The sequence below is a fragment of the Ceratosolen solmsi genome, unplaced genomic scaffold, assembly GCF_000503995.2.
Source record: "Ceratosolen solmsi marchali unplaced genomic scaffold, CerSol_1.0 scaffold28, whole genome shotgun sequence".
NCBI lineage: Eukaryota > Metazoa > Arthropoda > Insecta > Hymenoptera > Agaonidae > Ceratosolen > Ceratosolen solmsi.
This window is the reverse complement of record NW_011948429.1, coordinates 2823471-2837789: the sequence shown is the minus strand read 5'-3', so window position 1 is coordinate 2837789 and position 14319 is coordinate 2823471. Positions and strand designations below refer to the sequence as shown.

The 14319-nt window shown below is 29.0% G+C and overlaps 1 protein-coding gene across 1 annotated transcript; it reads right to left on the bottom strand.

Annotated features, from left to right (window-relative positions):
• Nucleotides 1–325: 325 nt before the first annotated feature.
• Nucleotides 326–8925, bottom strand: LOC105363774 (glutathione S-transferase-like). The gene is made up of 4 exons (XM_011501545.1): nt 8742–8925; nt 3104–3271; nt 1691–1833; nt 326–656 (listed from the first exon to the last, which is right to left on the bottom strand). The coding sequence occupies exons 1-4, from the start codon at nt 8884–8886 to the stop codon at nt 489–491; spliced, it is 624 nt and encodes a 207-aa protein (XP_011499847.1). The 5' UTR covers nt 8887–8925; the 3' UTR covers nt 326–488.
• Nucleotides 8926–14319: the final 5394 nt, after the last annotated feature.

The following is a 14319-nucleotide window of genomic DNA, read 5'->3' as shown; positions in this document are numbered from 1 at the left end:
TAGTTCGTCGATACGATCTTGCACATTAGTCGACCGAGAGCACCGCTGCGCAATGCGAATGTTATTAATCCGATCAATGAAAGAATCAGCGAAAAATTAACGATCGTGAAACCGAGGGCAGGAGATATAATCGCCGTCGAGCGAACATTATAAAAATATCGTTTTTCGGTTATTGTTTCGAAAATATTTTGTACTTTAGAGCGCGCGACGAATTCATGTTGCCGGCAAGTTGTCGCGGAGGTTGTCGCTGGCGAAAAGGAGGCGAAGGAAGGCTATGGAAAGATAAACCAGAAGTTGAAACAAGGATGGTTGGGGGGTTGGATTGGGGGGGGGGGGGATTGCGAGGCGAGCATTTGCTTAACTTCCGTCTCTACGTATTAGCTCGCGGCTGAAGGATTAACGAAAATTACAGAAATTACATGTCCCGGGATATGTATCGACAGTTAGCATTGTTGTGCCTGTGAAGCGGCCGTGACCGCATTGTCACCTTAAGAGTTCGTGTGGGGTCGTCTTGCGATCCACTCGCTGATCGCCGGGATGCCGTGGACGCGCTGCTTGAGGCTCCTCAGGGCCGGATAGCTCTCGAGGGCAGCCGGGCCGAACATCTGCTCGAAGTTCTCGAGGGCAACGGCGAATACAAGGTCGGCCCACGTCGTCTAAAACAACGCTCGTACATTTCATTACTTTTGGCAATTGGCTGGCGAGGATCTCGCGGGACGAAGGCAAAGGAGGATCACTCACGCACACACACTCCTCTCTCTCACTCACTCTCTCTCTCTCTCTCTCTCTTTCTCTCTCTCTCTCTGTCTCTCTCTCTCTCTCTCTCTGTCTCTCGATACTGTGTTGGTATTGTACGTGAATTTTAAAGGTGAGCTCGTAGTGGTGTGACAATTTTGTTGAAAAGTTATAATAAAGTAGAGGGAGGCAACTTTTTTTTTTTTTTATTACGGCTCCCAGTAAAGTAATTAAGAAATTCAATCGTTCTTGAAGCTTTTTATCATATTCTTTATTAAAAATATTAATTAAAATAATCTTTGAAAGTTGGTATCTTTGAAAAGTGACACAGATATTCTCGAAATTTAGCTTATCGGTACTATGGGTGTTACTTACATTTATTTTCGTATTTATTTAATGCAGTAGTATCGTATGTAAAATTACGGAGAAAGAAAAGATCAAAGCTCCGGGATAAATTATTACATAATGCGCGTAATTTTAGAAAAATATAATATTCACAAGGGAAAATGACTAATGAAAAATAAAATTAACTTTGTCGTGTTGTTGATTTTAGCGTGGGATCTTATTTAAAGCGTAATTAAAATTTTTAATATTAAACTTTATTATTACTGTAACGTGGTCAGGCAAAAGTCGAAACTGAACGAAATTTTTTTCATAAATTTATCATATAACGATTATTATTATTATCATTATTTTTTTTTATTTTTTTTTATTTTTTTTTTTTTTTTTTTTTTTTTTTTTTTTTATGAAAATTCTATTATTAAACTATTATAATTAAATGCTAATTCTGTACAGACATCCGTAAATCGTTTAATACGTGATTCTGAAAATGCGTTAGAGTTTAAATTTAAAGCGCCGAGTGAAAGAAGCATTTCGCCTTATTTAAATCATTTTAATAAAATTCAAGTTCAATTCTGAAAATGGGTAAAAGTAAGAAAAAATAAATGGAACTCACTGTTGAACCCACAGCGTAACCATTATTTTTACCAATGGTTTGTTCAAATTTACTCAGGAATAAGGGTATCGTTTCTTTTACGAATTTCGCCTTCTTTTCTTCCTTCTTAAATAGATCCTCCTCCTTTTGAAACTGCAATAGTTCTGTAAAAAAAAAGAAAAAAGAGAGAGATAATGAGATTAGATTGTGTTAAAATTATCCTATACTTATCTCAATGCTTAATCCCTTATCTGATTTTTGTTCTTTTGTTTATTCGCACGAATGTTTGCTGATCGACAGAATTCATTGGTCATCAGAAATGATAAATGGATTTTCTCACTTCTACAGATTCCATTTATGAATTTCATGTAAATCCGATTTACTCATTCTATAAAGTTGAAGATTTTGTTTGTAATACGAATTCAATGTTCTATTTAATTCTAAATAAACATAGGAAGAAAATCGTAATCCACAGTTTGCACTTTATTACAACTTATTGTCGAATTGTATAAATTCAAATTGACAAATAGCAATTTCCTATGTCTTTATAATAATACTCCATTGAAATAAGTTACATTTGAAATAATTGTGATAATTTTTGATAACTGAATTATCCATTTTATGCAAAATAAAGATATGATATTTCCACATTATTTCTCGATTTTTTTATGGTAGAGTAAAAAATTTGCAAATTTAGCCTCAACTACACGATACATAAAATCACTTTAATATCAAGATTATTTTACTAATTTATTATAAAATTAAGAATGAAATTTTTAACTTATTCATTGAGACGATGTGACGTTGTGCATTTTAACATTGATTTTATATTTAATGCAATGCATCATAAATTATACTTGATTTAAATCAACAAAATGGAACACGATAATGTGAAATGAATATTTAAAAAAGAAATTTAATAGTACTTTAATAGTACTAAAATTCCAGGAAAACTGTGAATTTTTTCCAACTCATTAAACTAATACATTTACTAAATCAGCGAGGCTAAGCTTTTAAAACATTAATGGCTATTGTTAAACTTCGAAGATATCATGTTATCTTAAAAGATATTATCTCATTCCGCGCGAAATAGTATTTTTAATAGTATTTTTTACTTCCTATAAAACTTTCTCCTCGGTTTATTTATGGCCTGTAAATAATTATAAAAGTTATAAAAGCTCGATGGCAATGCTATTATCACGATAGGCTTGTCATTATTCATAGGCGCATTATCATTTTCATTACGACGTCATTAGCTAAGTTTTTCACTGGAAAAACTGAACAAGTCGTCTTCATCCGTGCGCTAAACGAAGATAAAATTGACGAGACTTTAACTTTAAGCTCGAATATATACTCTCTGCTTTCTAACTTGCGAAGTAGCTATCCGAATGACCGACTGCCTTAAGCTAAAGCCAATTGGCCACCACAACTCACCCTGTCTGAGGTCCCCGAGGCTGTCGACGAGGATGTCGCAGAGCATCGATTCCCACTCGTCAATCCCGGCGAGTCCGTACTTGCGCCCGAGGTATCTGGCGATGGCGTTACTCTGGGGAATCGGCTGACCATCGACCTCCAGGACCGGCAACTGCCCGAACGGCATCGCTGTGACATTGCAACGCGTTAATTAATGGTTGGCGAGCGTTTACACATACGATTTGGACTGGATCAAGCAAAACTTGGGTTCGCTTAAGCTTAACCGAGTGCACACTCGCATTAGAGTCCACTTTTAAACGGCATTGCATTGGGATAATCGAATGTCTCGTTATTGAGTAATTGGGCGATTGTTGATGATTGTTGAACCATCATATCGTTTCACAGTGTTTTGCCATCGATTTGTAAAAAAAAGGCACCGGACGCTTATATTGACAATTTGTTTATTACGTCGAGGCTAGGCGAAGAGCTTGAAAATATATTTATCTTTAAACACGGATCTTAATGTACCCTCACCACCTCATAATCCTATACTTGGAAAATATTTAGTAGTTACTCGAATTTCAAAATTAGTACTTAATAACTAAAGTTCAGTTCAACGAGAGTCGAGAAATTTGTCATTTTACTTATAGTATACTTTGTGTCATATTACGTTAAACATATTAATCTTATTTAGCTTTCATACTACGCATTGATAAATCATCTTTACGTTATTATTTATCAAATTTCAGTGACAATATGCACGTAGGTCGGGAGCACATTAATTCTAAATTTAGAATATTATTTATAATTCTCGTAATTTCATTACAATAAAGTATTTAATAATCATATGCAACCTGCTTATTAATTTTTAATTTAAGCTAAATTTAGTATTGAGCGGGTTAGCAGTCCCGTATTTGTATTAATAAATGGATAATTAGCATTAAGCGCCTATCGCACCTACTAATGAATAACGAATGTGATAAATTTTCCCTACCAAAGTCATTTTACTTGATTATTATATTACATTAATAGCAGCGCTTATAGTGCATTACAAAAATGATTGATATTTTTACTTTTACCTGTAGCACGACTGCTTTTTACACTCTGTCGATGTTTTCTCACGAGGCTAATCTTATTATTTATGCCAATTTACAATACTTTCTCATTTAATTATTTATAAATTAATGTGCATTTACATAATTGTGTATTATTCGTTTATTTCCTAATGAAATTGCCAATTTTTCTTTTAAATATCTGCAAATATGTCGTAAGCAATTCACAAAAATATATAAATGTTTCGAGCAATAAAGATGAATCGCCGAAATTTTTTCCTCATTCTTGTTCGAACATATAATATGTGATTACTCCTTTAAGCTATTTATAATTTATATATTTATTTTGCGACGATAAAGGCTATTGCTCGAGTCTCAAATCTAAACAATTTTAACAATAACTGATTAATCCCTTAATTATCAATATTATTAATTTATTAATTTATTAATTTTCTACGATATCTAATGTTTTAATTAAATTTTTCTTCTTTTTTTTTGTTTGTGTTTTTTGTTGTTAATTGCAACGATAGTCACTGAAATGTGCTCTTAGTACAATACAAATTTCTACTGATTTTATCGATAGTCTCTAGACTCGTACGATTTTATATTCGCTAATTAATTTGTAAAAATATGTCAGCATAAATGACTAAAGACTGATTAAAGATCAAGAGGTTACTACCTTGAAGCTGGCTTGCAACGGCTTAATGTAATTCTTATTTTTTATCATAATTATTGTATGATTATTGAAAAGTTTAGAAAGATAAGGGCGCCTATTAAATAATTAACATGATTTATCATATAAACGAATAATCAATGTAATAAATAAAATATTTGATAATATGGAGAAGAAAATACAAGATATCTTAAAGAATCTAAATGAATTTTCTTCATTGTCCTGTACGATTCCTTTTATTTTTACATTATTTAAGGACACCTTATTCCATCGAATATCTTCTAAGTCTAATATTAGATAATTACGGAAATTTTCATTTTTTATTTAGTGCTTATTTTGTTTCAGTGCGATGATTTCTTTTCAGATTACTTATAAAATAATCAAAAACTAATGGGGTTACTTTCCTAAATTCTTTAATGGTAGGTTTGAATAAATTTATACATACACTTGTGTTGTTATTAATTTATTAATAACTTATTAATAGTATGATAAATATGCTTCGTAATGTCGAATAAACAAGGTTGTGATGTTAAAGAAAATGTTTAAATCGTAGTATAAATCTTATAGACAGCAAGATTTGCGATATCTTAGATTGTTATATCTATTATTGAGTTTTAGTAAAATAAGTTTTGAATTTTTCGTCTTAATAAACGATTCCTATAAAGAATTTATAAATATATATAAAAAAAGTGGATCATAATTTAGAAATTAATAAATATATTTATTTTTATATTTTTATAATATTTGTTTAATATTATTCTTTTTAATATTATTTTTGTAACTGAATTTTTCTTTAAGATTGGACGAAATAAGATTATTTATGGATATATTTGCCGCATAATTAATAAAATTGTAACATTAATACGTAATATTTAATTTGCAAACTACTTGACTGCGGAATACTTTCAATCAATTTATTTAAAATAAATAAATTTACGCAAAAAATTTTAATTTTTTGTCATTTGGTAAAAAAATCTTTATCTCTTTTTATCAATGATTATTAGGGAATATAAAGTACATTTGTGTCATTTGCTTTATTAATATTAAATAATTTATTATATTTCTTAAGTATTTTTCTTTTCAATGACACATGCAATCTATTAAATTTTTTTTATTTCAATCAAGAATAATAGTTTGTGGTTTTAGAACAATATTATTTTAAATTAATACAGGCGTTCGTGAATTACATATCAAAGTTAATGGCACGTCACAAATGAATGTCTTTCTAATAAAAATATTTTCTTCGTATTAATTATTAATTGTAACACGATTAAACATCCTGACTATTATAAAATCATTAAGATCGCAAAACTATTACGTTTTTTTTTCTTTAGTGGCGACGAGGGAGAACAACTGTTAAAGCAGAAAAAAAATCTTATAATACTCTTGAATGTTATTCTATAGAGATACGTGTTTCAAACGCTTAAAAATTTTCTTCAAAAAAAAAAAAAAAGGTATTCCGTAGCGTTAATTCTTGCGCGAGTTTATTTTCGTAGTATTACCGAGATAAAGTTTATGTGCTTCAAATATTACAATGTTCAACAAAATTTTTATATTTTGCAAAATTCTGTAGTTACGAACGAATCAAGTTTATATTTAGTTTCGCTTATCAAATGACTTTGCAATGCCATAATAAACAAGTTAATACAACATGTTTCCAAGATTTATCATTTGTTTGTTAAAATGAAACGTTAAAATAAATTCCCAATATAATATTCCAATGAAATTGGATAGTGTAAAATTTGTTACATTAAGATACAATTAATAATCGGCAATCTTCAAGCAGACATTTTGTTCTCGTTCTCTTGCATATTATTTTCGAGCGGAAAGCTTGCGTTTTAAGCAAGAGGAGGCTTTGGAAAATCAGGCATAAACTGTTATGAGGGATTATACGTCCTGAAAACCAAATAGTAGGTAATAAAAAAAAATTCGACGGGCAAATTGCGGGCTGCGGTAATGGAGCAATGAATCGAGCGATTAAATTGGAAACTCGTTATTGCGAGAATTTATGACGACTTTATATCCGTCTATCTCTATTTTTCGGCTCGAATAATCAAGAGCTTTCTACTCTGTGCACCGATTGGCCTTCAAAAGCCGACGATCCCCGTATCTTTTAATTGTACCTCTAATCCATCTCTCTTTGTTAAAATATGGCTTTGCCGGGCCAGAACGAGCGACCAGAGCGTTGCGAGCGATTTTCATTGGACTCGAACAATTCCTAGTCCCATTAATGAATGAACTGTTGCAGAATTCAGCATTAGTGGCTTCTGCTGGCCCATTAAATCTGGCTTTCTTATTTAATTCCATTCGTCCGAGACGCGTCCGCTTATCCCGAGTTCGCGAATCTGCAATCTTTACGAGCGAACATAATTGTTACAATATTCGCGAAGGCGCTAGTCGCATTGGCGTCGGTACGCGCCCCCGCCAATTTCCCACCTCTTGGACGTGACGTCGAGAGCACGCAGCCTCCGATCTTTATCCTTCAACTCGGTGTTATTGCGCTACTGCTTATGTACTACTAATGCTGTCGCTTTGCGCGGGAATCGATAGTTTGCAAAGTTTGGCGAGCTGATGTTCGCTTAGCTGATTCGGTAGGAGAATGGATGAGATGTCCGTTACGGGCTGATACTCGCGTAAATCAGCGTTTATTTTCGATATTGCTATGCGAATAAATCAATTGCTTGCGAAGAGGGGGGGGGGATGCAATTTTGTTCTATTCCGGCGTGGTATTGTGCATTTAGTGAAATAAGAAATTGTAGGCTGAGTAAATGAATACTTTGTATGCGCAATCGATTGCATACTGATACTCTGTACGTGCAATTATGTAAAAATTTGTTATTGTCCTTTGTAAAGTAACGTTATTGTTCGAGTGATTATTCCGTGGAAATTTTGTTTAACTGCGTGAATAATAAGTCCAGTAAGATTATAAATTTTTTCTTTTTCTTAACTACCTAAATACTCAAGACCGATATTTATTATTATCTTATAAAATTTTTAAATACAACTACAGTGCGCCTATATATTTATGAAATATAAGTAGTTCTCTCCATAATCTATAGTCATGCATTGAAATATTGCTGTAAAGAATAATTATTTAATCGAATAATTTGTAAATCTTATACGTAATTGTTTAAAATTATGTAAAGCTAACGTTTTATTTTTGGTGATAAGAAAGTCTCATGTTAGGGCATAGTTTAAAACAATATAACTTAATTATTATTAATGAATTATTTAATTAAAGAACAAGCAAATTTTCTAGTCCGCAGCCTCTTGTTAAATTTCTTCTTAATTAAAGTATCAATGTAAAATTAGGACGAAAAGAACCGCTTGTCTATGGAGTGATGTATCCCCCCCCCCTGGAGTTGTTGACGATTTTTTTGTTTGTTTTATTTTTATTTATTTATTTATTTATTTATTTATTTTTACTGAGTAACGTAGCCAGCTATTAAGTAAGGCACAATTGAACATATGTAGGTTAAATGCTTGTTAATTAGATTTTACCATTGTATTCATAGTTTGTTATTCCAAAGTCGTCTGTCATTGGTATTAAACATTCATATATAATATGGCTATTAAAAATAAAAAAATTAATAATTTGTATAATTGAATAAGTTTCGTAACTGCAGGATGAGACGGGAAATTTTGCCTTTTAATCATTTTATTATCACCTATTTATTAGTCTAGCAAAAATCGTGCGCTTGTGTTTATTTCTTGGAGCGTGATATATAATTGAACCGTAAACCGATGATCATGAACGATATTCTTGTGTTTGCAATTTGAAATAGATTAGCCTCTCTTCTCCCGCAATACCCATACAAAATAGTCTTCTTCGATGTGCAATAAATTGATTCGTAATAAATGCCCGGGATGAATGTGTCGATAAGAGCGACGAGGACGAATGCGCCTGGACGAAACGCAGTTTCTCGGGACTTACATTTTTTCAACTCGGGCCAGCGCTCCTTTGGTACTCTTTCGTCGATGTAATCCACCCCGGCGTAGGCCAATATGTAGCGGATGTGTTCGGCTCTGCCTCGAGAATTGAAGTAGATTAGTTTGTAGCTTGGCTGCTCCTCCGACATTATCCTTATCTGCTTTAGATAGATTTAGATTGTTACCAGTCGCGCTTCTGAAACCAAAGTAAAACGTCTCAATAGTATTTTCTCTCTTCCTCTATCTGCTCACAATTTTCTTTTCTCATTCAATTATTATTTTTTACTTGTTTTCAGGCATTATAATTGTTCTAGAAAAGTATATATTTTTATTAAATAGTATGTGAAATTTAACATTAATTTATAATCATCATAAGTATATTTACTCTATTAAAGAATGTTTTATTCTATTTGTGGGAAATAACATTGTGTGTCGAATAATTAAAGCAGGGGTTTTTTTTTTTTTTTTTTTTTTTTTTTTTGACAATTTGGAGAAAAACATTATCCTTAAAAGTAACCTACATTTAAATAAATATTTTAGAGCATTTTATTCTAAAACGTTACAGCTTCACTGCATACATTTTTTACCCGACAATTGCAGAATATAAGCAAATTAAAAAGCGTTAATTTCCGTAGCAGATGAATATAAAAATATATTACCTTACTTTATTTATCTATCACAGATCAATCTATGGAGAATTATATATATATATACATATATAGACATGCTTACCTAATAGAAAATTATGGGTGTATACGCTTAATATATGAATAAATGTTTATTTTTTACTACAAAACTATATATTTATAATATAAGCGATATTCTGTTTTATGGTATTTAAATTAAGACTTGATAATATGTGGTCTGGAATGTTTTTAATTTATTAATAGTTTTTTATTTTTCATACTAAGCAAAATTTATAAAAAAAACTTATGTTGAACAACTAAAACAGAACATTACCTATTCAATAAACGGCTATGTAAAGTTTCATAACAGTTTACTTTAAGAATTATTTACTTTGAAACATCAACAAATAATAAGTGTTGGAATAGACATTATACGAATTATTGATTAATTAATTATTATTAATTAATATAACGAATTATAAATTATAAAATTATTTAAAAAGGGGAAATGCAAAGAGAGAGAGAGAGAGAGAGAGAGAGAGTGAGGTGGAGCAAAAATTATAAAAACAAGACACGTTTATAAAAAGATAAGATATAACAGAGAAAGCAAGAAAAAGATAGATTGAGAGATAGATAGATAGAGAGAGAGAGAGAGAGAGAGAGAGAGAGAGAGAGAGAGAGAGAGAGAGAGAGAGAGAGAGAGAGAGAGAGGTAGTGAAGAGGGCAGATAGCAGATATTTAAATAATTAAAGATAAAAAATAAACACGATCGAATAATATTGGTAAATTACATTTTGTTAGATTAGAATATTTAATAGATCGATTTCACATGGAATGCATACGAAAAATAATTCAATTACTTGTTAAATCTAATAAATAAATAAATAATATCTTCAGAATATTTTCTATAGTATAGATTTCTATCCGAACGTGAGGTATTTTCAAGAATTAAGAATGTAATTATAGTTCTTTAATATTTAAAATGGAATTAGTTTAGTATTTTTAATATTTACTGGAATAATAAAATTAAAAAATAAAATGAAAATGATATTTTTAAAAATTATAAAATAATAGTTTTTATTACCCTATCTTCAAGTTAAAGGTATTGCTTATTATAAATTCTATAATTTTCATGTGATTATTTTGTTCATTGAAGAAGAAAGGAAAGTAAGCGTAAAACGAAAATCCTATTTAAACGTAAATTTTACTTATTCAATGTACTATTCATTGATATATTAAAATTTTTTTATATCAAATGACGGTTTTCAATTGGTATTTTTCTGAAATTGATTAATCCATGTACATAATAATATCATTTTAAATACATGAACGTATAGAATACAGATCTGCTACTTATCACCATATATCATTAATAATTTTTCCCTATCAATTATTGACGTTATATTTTTCATTTAATGGATAAAGAATATCAAAATACATGTAAAATTTGCATTCGTTCTTATGTATTTGATTTTGTCACTTTCATGCTTAATTCTTGCGTTACGAAATATGAACGACGAATAAATAACTGATTATTTATTTAAGTGCTAACCGAAAATAACTTTTTTTTTTGTTTGCAAATATCAATTACAAAATTACAGCCTTCGACTCAAATAAAGCAAAATATGTAATTCAATATTTAATCATCCAAGAATATGAAGATAGTTTGCAAAAATAAAAAGTTTTAGAAAAATTTTATCCTATATATATTCGTTTAATTTCACGTCATAGAAGAAATTTGTATAATTATGATGTGTTATCGTGCCAAATATTTTGTTTAATGTTTTAATTGTAATACCTGTTTTAATTAACATATATATATATATTTATTTATTTATTTATTTATTTTTACGTAGTTACATATTGTACTTAGTTAATTACTAAATGTTACAGAAGTAGTTTTATTCATTGTTTTCTATAATTCAAGATTTTTTTTTTTTGGTTTAAAAATTCTTTCTCTTAATCAAAATAATAGAAATTTTTAATTAAATTTTATTAATTAAACCGTTACAACCTACAATAAAATGTATATGATAAATTATATATATAGTACCGGGAATAGATTGAAAAATATTTTTGATTATCCTATATATGATATTCAATATAAATAATTGAAAATTTTCTTTTAATTAGTACATTTTCTTATTATTAAGAAATTTCTGTTTATTGATTAAATAATGTAGTTTTAGTACAGTATTATTTATAAGGTAGTCGATTTACTTTGAATATAGTAAGTAATTAATTAATAATTAAAAATTAAGTTAAAGATGTGGATGGATAATGAATTTTATTGAATTACTAAAAAATTATGGTGGAAAAAAGTAGTCGTACTTGATATTATATAGTCGCGTTTGAAATGTTTTGTATAAAATTAAAATATTAAGCAGACAATCAAACAAAACAAACAAGGACTTGTAAGTCCAGTAGAAAGAAATGAATGGATGTTTTTCATAAAAAAATGTCTATTGTAAATAGAAACAATTAAAAAAAAGGACCGAGCGTTTTATCCAGTTTATTGTATACAAAGCAAAACGCTAATGAACTTGTATTTCCATATTTTGATAAATCAATATGTAACGTATGTAATTTATTGTGGATATAATTATCTTATTTACAGTGTAGAAATATTTTTTAAATAACGTCGGTAATTGACTGTCAGTTAACTGATTTGACACAGTAACACCTACTACGACGTCACTTTTAAATAAAATTTAATCCTAAAGGCGATTATTATTTAGTACATTTATCATATATTTTATAATGTAAGTGCTGTATCACATATTAATAACAAAAAACTTTGTTATAATATAAATTACAGATGGAAATTACGATTAAATTTTTGTGATGTTATTAGATTAGATATAAGAGAAAATGTTTGTACAATAAATTATCCTTAATTACCTCAGTATGAATGTAAATTTATAAATCAGAAGGAAGTTGTCCTATCCTGTCCTGTATTATAAAATATCATTCCTCCTTTATGTAATCATAAAATTCAAATTGTCCCATTTGATGCATATTATACAAAACTTATATCTATTTCTTTTATCGAATGCACTTTATGGTCTATATATATTTGTTATTATATTATTGCCTTTATTAGTCTTTGTATTTCAAGCTAATTCATATTTGAATTTATACGTCAAGTAAAAAATGTGCAATATACAAATGTAAGCGAACAGTAATTAAAAAATATAATAATAAATAAGTGGTGAATATCTAGAGTTACACAATGATGTAATTAAGGTACGACAGTGTATTTTGAATTTTTTGTCTTTATCAGTTTGTAACTTCAGACCACATTCAGCTGTTGTAGATTTGACTATAGACGTAAACAATGGAATACGTCTATTTTGTAACAGTAGGGCAAAGTAGTGGAGAGTCATTATCTTTCAAACCATTTCGACTGTAACATTGTAACCGAATAAATACAATTTGCGTATGAATCTGTTTGTTCGTTTCATCTTTATTCACCAGAGTACTTCATTATTACAGTTTTATTTTGTCCAATATTTTTTGGACAGAGTGGTTGAATTTAAACAAAACCTTTCACCAATAAGGACGAAAACTATATGCTAGAAGGTGAGATATTATTGTTCAAAATTTTCTTACTATTCCACTTAATACTCCAATCAACGTCCATGTATATATCTTATACTTAAGGGTCATTAAGTTTTTACATTTATCTTACATTAAAAGACACATTCTTACAAGATATAATTTTTTAATGATAATTTTTGTCTTCCTTATTGGATTAAAAAACCGTGGTGGTTGAAATTTTCGATTAGGAGGTTATTAATTAAATTACATATGCTTGGTGACATGAAAATTCAGATGAGAATGTTGTCATACAGTTACATCCTAATTACATAATATTATTTGAAAAACATGTAATGTAATATTTGTTTCGACATTAAAATATGCACTATCAAAATATTTCATAAATTGTCACATTTAATTTTAAGTTATAACCAATTTTGATAAAATGTATTTTACAATCATCAGTAGAATAACATAATTTTTTTTTTCATTCACTTAAATGCAAATAATCAACAATTTGATGAATAACGAGAAATAATACGTATTCATATGACGTATTGTTTTTATCTAGAAATTCAATTATCAATAAAATGACTTGACATTTTATTAATATCGGTTTTTAAATTTTATATTTTGCGAAAAATATATTATCACAACACATTAGTATACAACGAATTTATAAACATATATTATTTTAAAAATGTTTCTTATATTTTATAAGAGTACAATTAAAAGATCATGCATTATTTAATGATGATTTACACAAGAATTATTTTGTCTATATATAATTCAATAAAATAAGATTAATTCTGTAGATTGAAAAGGGCGGAGTAATAATATCATTCTTTCAGACAAAATTAGAAAAAGTTTATCAGCAAGGGAGCATATAGGACATCGTAAGTGAAAAATAAGAAAAATTGCAAATTTTTGTACGTTTAGGGTGGAGGACCGATTATTTATAAGTTGGATTTCTCTTTTTATTTCCTACAATCGATATGCGCGATGCTCTTTAAAATGTAAGAAAATTTTCTATTATAGCAACCTTAATTTCACGAACCCTCTAAATAATTATATTAGAAGAAATTACTAAGAAATACTTAATGACAATTAGGCTTATTTAAATTGACTTAATTATTATTGCTATAGTTGATAGAAATTTGGACAATTCTTGTTGTGAAACGTATTAACTTGTTCTTTGTAATTATAAAAAAAGAATATTGTAAGCTCATTACATGTTCGATATGAATAATGTTAATGAAGGAAAAAATCAATTTCAGTAAATATTTTACAGTAAACGACAGATATGTTTTGCAATAATAAATAAATATTACGAGAGTTTGCTGGTGTATTCTGTAACGATAATGACTTGTTTTTATAATGTTAATGTTAATATTAATGCGAGATATTAATTATTAA